Source organism: Tupaia chinensis, unplaced genomic scaffold (genome assembly GCF_000334495.1).
Source record: "Tupaia chinensis unplaced genomic scaffold, TupChi_1.0 Scaffold000634_1, whole genome shotgun sequence".
NCBI lineage: Eukaryota > Metazoa > Chordata > Mammalia > Scandentia > Tupaiidae > Tupaia > Tupaia belangeri.
This window is the reverse complement of record NW_006160154.1, coordinates 701,315-713,772: the sequence shown is the minus strand read 5'-3', so window position 1 is coordinate 713,772 and position 12,458 is coordinate 701,315. Positions and strand designations below refer to the sequence as shown.

At 37.4% G+C, this 12,458-nt stretch overlaps 1 protein-coding gene across 5 annotated transcripts in view; it reads left to right on the top strand.

Annotated features, from left to right (window-relative positions):
• Positions 1-12,458, top strand: part of XPO4 (exportin 4) — a 128,801-nt gene that overhangs the window by 39,110 nt on the left and 77,233 nt on the right. For all 5 annotated transcript variants that reach the window (XM_006159508.2, XM_006159509.3, XM_006159510.3 and 2 more), the window contains 2 exons: positions 11,551-11,667; positions 12,401-12,453. In XM_006159508.2, the coding sequence (XP_006159570.1) occupies positions 11,551-11,667; positions 12,401-12,453 (170 nt within the window). The remainder of the gene's footprint in view (positions 1-11,550; positions 11,668-12,400; positions 12,454-12,458) is intronic.

Sequence of the window (12,458 nt, the reverse complement as noted above, 5' to 3'; positions counted from 1 at the left end):
GCCGCGCGCTACTCAAATCACCAAAATTCAAACAGTCCAAAGGCTAGTGGAAAAGGATCAGACAATGAGTGACAGTACCAGGTTGGTCGGGTCTGCAGCCTCAGTTCGCCTGGTGTCCGGAACTGCTGGCCTGCTCGGTCCGGAACTGCTGGCCTGCTCGATCCGGATTGCAGGTGGGGTGGGTTGGGGGTTCGCCTTAAAGTCCCAGGCAACCAACCTGGGATCCAAAGAGGAAGAACGGTGGGGATGCGAGGAGGTTCGGAAGGGTCGGGTCTGCCTATTGAACACGTTTTTAGTTTAGTGTTACAGGGCATGTGCACTTGTTGGAGAGGAGAGAAATGAAGATACACAAGGAGAGAAAGTGAGAAATCACTCCCCAAGGGGGATGGTCACACCAAAATCCCTCTGGTCTCAGGGTTTTGGGCACATTTGCACACTCAGTTAGTGTGATTTTTAAGCCATCGGGTCTGGGACTTGAACTCTGGTCGGCCATGTAGGAGTCTAGCATCTTAACCTCCATGTCACCTGCTGGCCCCTGATTTCACACTTTTTTTTAAAAAGAATTATTTATTTAATTTTATTTATTATTACTTTTTAATTTGCTATAGGGCATGTGTGCTCACCAGAGAGAGAAAGAGAAAGCCACCAGGTCTAGGACTCAAACCATGGTTGACTATGCGGGAGTCCAGTTCCTTAACCACCATGCCACCTGATGATTCCTGTTTTCACATTTTCAATAAATTTTGACCACCTCGAATGAATACAGAAATGTTGAATAAAATATAAAATAATATGACAGCAAAACCCCGTAACGATTACTATGCTATACTAGGAGATCAAGATATATCATGACTGCCAGTCAAATCTGACGCCATTTTCTTGACTGAATTACTTTTTTTTTTGGAGAGGTTTTCGCTATAGGGCATGTGCACTCGCCAGAAAGACAGAGAGTGACAGACAGAAAGTCAGAAATCACCCCCCAGGGGGGATGGCCACGCCGCAGTGCCTTCTCCTCCATTCTCCTCTTGGGATCGGGCATGCATGCACACTCGCCCGGCGTGAGTTTAAGCCACCGGGTCCGGGACTCGAACCACGGTCGATTACATTGGAGTCCAGCAACATAGCCATTACACTAACTGCTGGTCTCTTGTCTAAATTACTTTGGGGAGCACAGTTTTCTTCTCTCCCAGTCTTTTGTTCACGTTTTGGAGAACTGCAGTTGGGCCTATAGAGTGCAGTTGTATTGTAATCACACTGTGGAGGGAGGAACTGGAGCTAGCGTTAATGATCACCTGTGGTCTTTGGCTTGAACTACTGACTTTTATCAGCTGAATGGTATTTATTTGTTTATTTATTTATTTTTAAGAATTATTTTTATTTAACTTTATTTATTTAAATTTGACCAGTGAGAGACAGAGTGAGAGAGAGGGAAAGTGAGAAAGCAAGCCACCAGGTCTGGGTCTCGAATCGCAGTTGGCCTTGTGGGAGTCTAGTGCCCTTAACCATGATGCCACAAGCCAACCCCTCAGCTGGATGATATATAACTCATTTACAGTTGAGATGGTAATACCCGTCCATTCTGATTCTCAGGTATTAAATTTTTAAATATTTTGGGTAGTTTTTTCACTTACATACTTTCTTCAGTCATTTGAAAGACATCTACATGAGGCTCTACAGCTTACAACTCTTTATTAATTACCTTTACATCTTTAGCGCTTCTCAGAAGGAGTATCATGGTTTTAAAGACCTATTTGATGCTTTGGGTGTTAGATGTTAGTGGTATACTTTAGGAGGGCCATGTACATCTTCCTTACTTTCCCCAATGTCTTGAATTTCTTCTCATGCTTTCCGTTTCTCTGCCCTCCTGACCATGCATAGCTCTGCACTTACTTTACTGCTCTAGCCATTTGGGCCTATTCTGACGGGGGACCCCAGAGTGACACACTAGGAGTTCAGACTGAGGGAATCCATAGCAAGCTTGTTAGGACTTGGGAATGTACTGTACATACCCTAAGTATTTTTGTTTTTCCTTTGGCATTTTCTGGTATTTATGGTTTACTCTTTTTTCCTTATCAGCTTCATCGAGAAATACTTTACATGTGTTATTGCATCTATTTAAAATATATCGTTCATTAAGTTGTAAATTATGTATACCAGTGAACTACCACCACAGTGAAATACAGAACATTTCTATTTATGTATTGCTTTTTGATTGTATAGATAATTGTGTTTTATGCCATTTTGTGGCAGATTTCCTTTAAGGGTAGTGCTGTCCTATAGAACTTGTGTTGACACACACATTCTGTATCTCTGCTCTAGTATGTAGTGAGTACACTAGCTACATGTGTCTTTTTGAGCCCTTGGAATGTTTCTAGTAGACTGAAGAACTTACTTTTTAGACTTGTTTAATTTTAATTTAGATTCAAATAACCACATGTTAGCTAACGGCAAGCGTATTGGAAAGTGTAGTCTAGAGCCTTTGATAATCCAAGGATCTAGTTTCTTTCTTTCTTTCTTTCTTTCTTCCTTTTTTTTTTTTTTTTAATGTGAAAGAGAACATGAAGGGGAGGGATAAAAAGAAGAGAGAGAAAAAGATGCCTTTGAAGGTTTTTATTGTGCATGATAGAGAGTGCATGTGCACATACATGGGACAAAGAAGCACTCTTGACGGGATCTCATCATGCTGCGATCCCCTAGCCCTCCAGCTCTTCAGTATCTGGGGCACACCTGTGTGTGCCTGGTGTGTTTCAGGTCAGCCTGGCTGGATCTGAACCCACGGTCAGCTGCGTGTTTGGTGTGCTATCACCTGTACCACCGAGGCTGGGCCCGAGAAGGTGATTTTTGACAGGGCCTTGCTGCATCACAGATCCTCTGCCCTAAGCTCCCAGTTATTTGGGCTCACAGGTACACACCAGTGTGCCAGGTCTGTTGAGATTGGACTGGGAACTGAATCTGGGCCTCCCATGTGACCTCCCATCACACCGTGGTGCCTTCCACTTCCACTGCTGCCACCATTGCTGGGCCCAATGGTCACATTTTATCACCTTTTTACTTAATCTTACTATCATTAAATTTAGTCATTTATATTAAACTAATAGTTGCAAAAATGTACACATTTGAATCATTACATTTTATAAATTATCGTGATGTGTGTGTATGTGTGTGTGTGTGTGTGTGTGTGTGTGTGTGTGTGTGTAGCGAGGAGATTTCTTTAAAGTAATCCCCTAGTAAGAGTCCATTTAGGGAACCAGCAGTTAGCGTAATGGCTACGTCACTGGATTCCCACGTAGTTGACCGCGGTTCGTGTCCCGGACCCGGTGGCTTAGAACTCACGCTGGGCACATGTGTGTGCGTGCCCAAGATCCCGAGAGGAGAATGGAGGAGAAGGGATTGTGGCGTGACCATCCTTCCCTGGGGGGTGATTTCTCGCTTTCTCTCTCTATGTCTCTGTCTCTCTGGCGAGCGCACACACCCTATAGCAAAAACCTCTCCCAAAAAAAAGAGTCCATTTAAGTTTTTTGAGTTGGAAATTCAGACTCCTCTGCTCTTAGATGCCAGTGCTTCAGGGATGCCTACATTGGTTGTATAGTGCTAATCTGTCATTTGTGTGGATTTTTACTAGTTTTCCTTCCAAACTAATGGCCATGTGCACAGTCTAACAGTGGCTGTCATGACGGAGCAAAGGAGAAAATGCGGCAGAATCACATAGCTAAAACTAGCAAGGACAGGGTTTGGAACTCCGGTGCTACTTGGACATAGTATCCTAGCCTCACATGTTCTAAGTAAAGTTAGTGTTCATATTTTAGATTTTACTTAAAGGACATCTTCATTTTGACAATCCGCAGTAAAGGCGTCCTATTCACTGTGATTGACAGGATTTAAACGTGAGGAACTTAACTAGTAACTGAGACCTATCTATTTGTGACTGATATCTTTCCTTTGGTAGTTTGTTGGTCATTCCAGCTGGGATTTGGGTATTGAGCTAGAATTTCTGCAGCCTGCTTTCAGTCCCTCTCCCTGCCCCCTGCCCCCGCCCCCCATAGTTTCTTGGCACTGGGATGTTACAGGCATGGGATCAAGAGTCCCTTGCTTCTCTCAGGAATGAGCACATACTCAGGAATTGAGTTCTCTGCTTCCTTTCCTCTTGGGTAATTTGACCCAGCACAAAAAGTAGTCCCACTGCAACCTAGCAATTGGATTTTTTTGAGCCACTGAAATGACTGATGTTTGGAGAATGATTGGAACAGATGGAACTGTTTAGTTAGAGATAATTTTGCTCCAGCATATAGACTTTGAAAATAGAGGAAAACTTAATATTCTCATGAAATGTTTCAAACCAAAGATTTTTGTGAAATCGAACTTCTTATACCGAGGCTAAGAACTTTTGTAGGAGCAGTAAATCAATAGTGAGAGGTAGAATTTATTTTCAGTATTGCAGGGTGAATTTATTATGGTAACCGCATTGAAAATGTTAAATTTTAAAAATATTCTCTGCATTCGGTATAGCAGGTTAAATATACACATTGTGGCCATTCTTGCTTGCCCTCACCCAGCAGTTTGAAACTAACACATTCTGCAGGTCTAAAAAACAACGTTACAGATCAGTAAAATATTTGAATGTATCATCGTGTCTCTGTATCTTCTTGGACCATTAAGAATATGTGCGAGTGGCTTAAGAATTTAGTTAAGATTTGTTAGTCTCAGAAACGTGAATAGTAAAGGAAGAATGGATTAAAATCTTTGTGAGAAAATAGGGTGATAAAATGATCACAAATTGATCTTGTGGTTGGCAAGAAACTTTCAGTACAAAGGTGATTTTAGGAGATATCGAAAAGAAGATATAATTAACAATTTTGTATAGTTGAAGATGGGGTTGAACTCTTTGAAGAGGTTTGTTTTTGTTTTTGTTTTTGTTTTGCTGTAGGGTGCGTGCGTTCGCCAGACAGAGAGAGAGAGAGAGAGAGAGACAGAAAGCAAGAAATCACCCCCCAGGGGGGATGGCCACCAATACCTTCTCCTCTATTCTTCTCTGGGGATCTTGGGCACGCACGCACACGCACTGGCATGAATTTTAAGCCACCGGGTCCGGGATGCGAACCGCAGTCGACTACATGGGAGTCCAGCTACATAGCTATTACGCTAACTGCTGGTCCCCAAGATGGGGTTGAACTCTTTAACTACTAAATTAGGTAACTTTTCCCTTACACGTCCTCTAGAATGATGCTACCCTTAACTTCCATTGGCCAGAGATTGTACGTAGTCTGGTTTTCCTGTTTTCCCTTTCAGAGTATTGCTTTTTGGTGTTTCATCCCTCTTTCCTGGTCTCAGGTACATGTTTATGCAGGTTTGGGGGCAGCATAGTGTAATGAAACATTGATTTGGGGTTTGGATGTGTACTTAAATCCCAACTGCTATTTACTAACCTCCTTAGCTTGAACAATTTATTGAACTTCTCTAGGGTGTTAATTCCCAACATGTGAGATAGGTGTGAGAATATCCATTTCAGGGGCTGCCCATTCAACAGGTTTCGTTCTGTCCCCCTGGTAGCCTCTCACCCCTTTATGGAATCTTGGGAGGTGAACGATAGTAAGTCATCTCTTTTTTTATTGAATGATATTTTAAGTATTGAATAGCAGAGGAAAGTCTTTATGAGTGAGAACTAATTATTTATGTATTTTTAAAAATATAGATAACATATTAGCTTTCTTTTAAATGCTTATAGATATTTAAATATCTTAGATATTTCTTGGTTCTCAGTAGATAATTTTAATGGAACGATTATATCTAATTTATAAAATATTTTCTAAGGAGATTATATTTTTTATATATTTGTTAGACATAGTACTGTTTCCCATGTTATCATGAGTTCCTCTTGGTGTAATTATGCTTGTATAACTATTAAATATTAAGTCATTACATGCCTGCCTTCTGGCTGGCTTTTTTTCCTTCCATGATTGGTAAGGTTACTTTGGTTATTTCATTTGAGTTTGCAGTAGTTTGGACCTACACTGAAAACCAGTTAGAGAAGGATACTTTCTGTCTTAGGAAAGTAGCTGAATTTAAAATTTTAAGCCAACATTTAAGCTATACTTTCAGCCTATTTGATGTGTATCTTATTTCCTTTAAAAGTGGTAGGCATTTTGTTAAATCACTTTTAGAGCTGTTTAATTTAGCATGTAAGCCTCCTTTCTTCCTCTTTGCCATGCTAGAGAAGTGGGTGAGAAACTTGCTTGTCTACTGCTGCACAGCTCTGGATGGGAGAGCCAGGCTAATCTCTCTTATCACAAGTCTCATTGATGTTTGCTTAGAGGAGCAGCTGGAAGTCTGCTTTATGTACGGCAACCTTTCATAAAGTTTATTCTTGGTAATAAAGCTCCTGGGGTAAGAGCCAGGCTATTATAAGAGACAATCCTCTCTCTGAACAAGAGTATTTTATTTTGTCAGCTGGAGTTAGTGTTTGAGTATCTTGTGCTTGTGACAATAAGCTGGTGAGTAAGGCAAGCTATCTCTGCAGGGCATTTTTTTCACTAGCGTGAAATAATGGCTTTTACTATAGATGAGAAAGGTGCTGAAAGCTTTTGACTAAAGACAAAAGTTATACTTAAATTGTTAATCAGTGAATTAGCGTGTGAGATTTCAGTATCTTTTTCATAACCTTGAGACCTCATTGCATTGTCTTCCATTTGTTTATCATACTTAAATTTTCTGTTTGAAATCGTTAAACAACTAAACAAATAGCGAACACATCATGTATTTATTTTCTACTTTCCATCTTGTTAACCCAATGCTGGACATAGAACTAAGCACTGGTTCGTTAATTCAAGCAACAATTTACTGAGCATTTACTATATTGCTTTAATGATGCTTTAGTTATAGCCGACTTTTTTAAAGCAGTTATTTATTTTGTAGTTTTAGTTTGGTGGAATGTATCTAACACTCAAGAAATTGGACCAGAAAAGCCAAAGTAGATGGTTATTTTTTATGACAGTGATAAAATTATGTTTTTGCCGCTTTACCTTATCATCATTTGAACTTGAGGACAATCATGTGAGTTAAGCAGGGCAGAGGGTAGTGCCCCTTTTATAGATGAAACAAACTGAGGCCAAGGTAATGAGGTGTTTGCCCCCAGTTATTTGAAGTAGACTGCTAGAACCAAGATTTTTCTGACTCCCTGGTTGAAACATTAGGATTCTTGTATTGGACTCTGAAAAGAGTCCTGCAGCCTGTTTTCAGTAATAATTTATTTTAGATACAGTTTTAATGAAATTTCTACTTGACTTCTAACTTGTTGGCACATGAAAACGATCAGTTTAGGACTATGAGTGGCAGTCAGTTGCCAGCAGCAGTGAGTGACCGCCTGCAAAAGATGACTGAGGAAAACTGTAAAGCAGATGGAAATCGAAAGGCACTGGGTCTGGTGCACTTTGTCAGAGGGTATAAGGCTCCTTACATTTTTCCTAAGGTCCAAGTTGTCATTTTGTTAGTATATAGTAAGTGCTGTAGAGATAATTCTTTGAGAAAAATTTATAGGAAAGAAGTTTCATTTAAAATGTTTTTGCTTTCTGTAGTTAGAAAATTGACAGATACTACCTTAATTCTTGATGATCTTAGATAAATGAAGCATTGTTGTGTTAACCTCTTAGAAGCCTTAACATTTCTACTAAGGTTATTTTGTACTTGTCAAATCCCTGTTAACCTTAGTATAATAATGTCAACTGCTTATCAGTCAGTTAAGTTAACTTTGATCTGATTTCATTGAAATTGCTTGCAACAGCTTTTGTTTCTGATACTCTGAAGTATCTGAGTCACTGTGTTTAGTACAGAATAGTATCTCGCCCTGACTGATGCAAGGCAGAGAAGCAGCACTTGAAGGTATTGGTCAGTAGAGGGGAGGTAATACACTTGGAATAACCATTGAGACCTACCAGTCAGAAGCAAGCAAATAGGAACCTTCTTCAAGGGTAAGAAAACTAAAGCTTGTGCTTTCTCTTAGGCAAATTTGATGTTAGTTTCTTTATTTTTTTCTCTTTCCTCTCTTTCTTTGTCTTGGAAAGGAGCTGTCCTCTTTTTTTTGGAGTTCATTCTTGGCTTGCTTCTTTAGCCATTTTCATTTTGTAAGAATAACTTCATTTTAAGAGTATTTAATTGATAATTAAATATCAGAAATGAGTAAACATATTTGGAACCAAGTCTTAAGCATTTTATAGTATATTTAATTCCCCAGTGAATGAGAGTATAGGCTGTTGATACATATGTATGGTAGTACTTTGCTCTCTTAATGTATAGTCAGTGCTTAATTCATTCTTCTCCAGGAATCTATTCATTTGGCACCTTTGAGTCAGACCAGTATAGTATAATTCATATTTATGATGCTAATCTCATATTCTTACAGGACTTCCAAATTAAAAAGAGATTAAACTGCATGGTATCTCTTAATGATGAAATACCTGAATTTTAGTATTTTGAAATCTGATAATTTTAGGTATGATTAAAATGAGAAATCTAATTTCTGATAATAGTTCTATCCATTCTGTATGGTAATTTATTTTAAAGTCTGTAAGTGAATAGAGCACTCTTGTTTTTAAAGAGTTCTCTTTATTAAATAAGTGTAAAGTAGAAAAAGTTGGATATAAAATAACATATATGGAGCCATAGCAATGGTATGTAAATAATGTATTATCTTTTCATTAAAGAATTGAAAAGCTGTAAATAACTATTGTAGAAATATTCCTGGATGGTAGGGTCACAGGCTATCTTATTTTCTTTGTGTTTTTCTATAGTTCTAGATTTTCTAAGATGATAATATGTTATTTTTTAGGATAAAAAAATTACTTGAGAGCAAAAGATTTTGTCCTAAATTCACAATTATTAAGAACGTATTTGCTTTTATGGGTGAATTTGTACTTCATTTGGGTGAAAGTTTGCTCTTTGGGGACATGACTTATTGCTGCAATTTAAAAGCAATTTCATGCACTACGAGCTCCTTGTTTGTCAGACAGAGTTTGTAATTAAGGAGACTTGAAAATCCTTCCCTTTCCCGAGTTAGTAACTTCAGCAAGGCAGTCACCGTCATTGTCCTGCCCTTCTCCCTTACTCACTTATTTCACATCTTGACCATTAACCACATGTATATAATCTGAGGAAATGTTTATTTCTCATGAAAGTAAAACTTTATTGTCAATATGTGTTATTTTAATCATTAATTAGAGATATGTTAATGAAAATATGAATATGGTTATAGTTTTAAAAGATTCCATTTTGTGATGAAGAGTTTGACACTAAAAAATAATCTGGCAAGTTATAAATTACTTGTATAAAATTATTATAGATAAAATATTTGTAAGATGATAACAATTTGTGTTCAGTGAGTACTTCTGAGTTCTTTTTAGCTTATATGTTCTTGTATAAGTTGTGTCAGTTTTGTTTTCAGTAACTGATCATTTAAGATTCTGAAATTAATTTCATTTTTTAGAAATACATTTTCTCCTATATTTAGATATCTATTCATAATGTTTTATTCACTAAAGTTTTATTAGAAAGGATAGGTGAAAAGGTAACCCTAAGACATAAATAAGGGATACTAAAAATTATTTTCAGAATTGTAGGATTTTGGAATTAATTTAATTAGATCATTATCAGTTAACTTGATTTAATACTTTCTCCACCAAAGCCTAACTGTACTTAAAACCTATGTTCATAACTGCTTCCAGTGTTATTTAAATATGTCTATATCACTGGCACTTTAATCATTATTCATAATTTAAGCCATTTTTTTTTTTAAATGCAAGAGGACTTACGTGCTCTGTAGAAAGAAGCAGAGGGAGAAAGCACCCCCTACCCCAATGGGATGTGGTCACACCACAGTCCCTTCTCCATTTCCATTCTGTCAGGATTTGGGGCAAGCACACTCATCTGGCATGTTTTTCCAAACCACTGGAGCCGGGATTGCAACCATAGTTGGCCATGTAGGATCCAGCTTCCTTAACTACTAGGCTATTGGGCGGGCCTGAGAAAGCCAATTTTTAAAATGACAATTTTGTTAACAACAACAACAAAAAAGAATGGATTGCACTTGATGTATATCTAAGGTCCCTCTAAAATGAAGGGATACGTGATAAATAAACTGTTTTCTCTAAAAGGCTTCAGTGTCTGGTTGCTCAGACTGTTTCTTCCTCTTTATTGTTTCTGGAGCCATGCAAAGGCAGTTAAACAGGCACACTTTCTTGGAGATTTGGGGAGGAGACATTTTTCTATTAAAACATATTTTAAAGTAAAATTATAAGGTATGTATGTTTGTTTATATTAAACCAGAACTATTCAGAGATCTGTTATTATCATAAAAGGCATCTTTGATCCATCCCTCCAGATTCCTCAAGGAATTTGCACTTACTCTGAGTAGTCAAGATTTTGCTGTGGTGGAAGAGTCTGGGAAACTGCTTTAATGTGTGGGGAAATATACCTTACATAAATTTTAGTTATATAGCCATGCTTATTACAGTCGAGATTAAGAGGGAAATAGGAATTTAATTGTTGTTTTTTCTATATTTTTTTAAAGAAAAATTTCAAACATATGCAAACATAGACAAATAGTATATTGGTCACCCATGTAACCCATCACTCACCTTCAACATATATAAACTCACATCAGTCTTTACAAGCTTAATCTTAAATATATTTGCTCAGATTTGCCAAGATAAGCATCTGTAAGGTCAAGGTACTGACATCAGAAGCATTTCTGAACAAAGATGTTGCAGTTGGTGGGTGGGTATGACTGTGTTCAGCTGTTGTATAAGCTTGCATAAATAGTATCATCTTGACTTTAATCTTTCGGTTGTTCAGAGGTAGTGTGCATATTTTCGGTTGTTCAGAGGTAGTGTGCATATTTCTGTTTAACCCCTGGAAGTGTGCCAAAATAATTTGTATCCTTCTCTCCATCCTTGGTACCTTGACTTTAAATAAGCCTATGAATAAAGTTCATGAGTTGATGATAAGAGCCTATTGGATAGCACCAATGAGAAAGGAAATCTTCATTTTTTTTTTATTTTGGGTACTACATTGTCAATATTGTGGAGACAATAAAATCTGTTTCACTTTCTGTTTGAGAATTTATTTTATAAATATCAAAACATAGTGTTGGACATACCTGTGTTGAAACCTCAGCTAGCCTTAAGAATTAGGCTTTCCAAGTCTCACTTCTCTCACATGTAAATTAGGGGTACGAATTGTGTGAATTAAATGAAATCATAGATTCAACACTGATTATGTAAAATATTTGAATTCCATGATTGAGTAGGATATGTTATGTTCCGAGTCCAAGTCTTACATGCATTTATGTAACAAGGTTAGGAAGTACTATTGACACTTAGAAAGGAGAGCTGCTCTTTTATTTTGTCATACGTAGTTTTCTGACTGGTAGTTTATAGCTTATCTAAGGGTCATAATGACAACTCCAAATATAGAGAGGAAATGTTCCATTATGTTTGAACAAATGAATGAAACAATGCTTTGAAAAATAATGCCTCACAATGATTTCTTATCAAATAATTACAGCAAACTCTAGCCTGTTCTATTCTTACTGCACTATTGAGTGAATTCTCAAGTTCAAGTAAAACTAGCAACATTGGACTGAGCATGGAATTCCATGGTAACTGCAAAAGAGTTTTTCAGGTATTGGTACTTTGTTCTCATGTCTGAATCATTGGATCATTGACTTTTTACTCGATCTTAATGTGATAGAGTGAGAATACTTATTTTATGCGGTTAAATGACAGCTGGGGTGTAAGGATTTGTGTTGTGATTTCATAGACTGTAATAAAGTAATAGGTTTGGTGTACATAGCTGACAGTTTACAGTTATTTGTTTAAATGTAGTCTTTAAAGATAAAAAGAATACTTCCAGAAAGATCCTTAGTTTATTATTTATTTCTTATTATGTTTCGATATAACTAATCCAATTGATGGGCCTTTGCTAACCTTAAAAATAGGACTGGCAGAATGCCAAAGAGAGCCATGTATTTAAAATGATATTGCAGATGGTGTGAGCTCTTTATCTTCTGTGTATTGTTTGGCTCTGGGGTAAAGTTATATGAAGGCATTGGTCTAAATCTGAGCGCTTTGCTCTATAGCAACTGACTCTTACAACTCTGCATAGCTGTCAAAGACTGGCTTCTCTGTGAAGTAGCATGTATATTGCAGTAAATGTATTCAGACTCCTGTCACTTAAAAGCATACCATGAAGTAAATTACAAATGGAGATCTAAAAGTAGAAAATATTCTTAAGGAAATAGTGTTTTCTATTGGACATTTTAAGGTTTTTGTGTGTTTTGTTTTATGGTTCTAAAGGGCATACATTTTGAATTCAGTTTTTTCATACAGCAATACCTGTGATCTGTTGGCTGTAGGAAGAAGACCTTCGTCAGATCTTCATGCTAACTGTTGAAGTTCTGCAGGAGTTCAGCA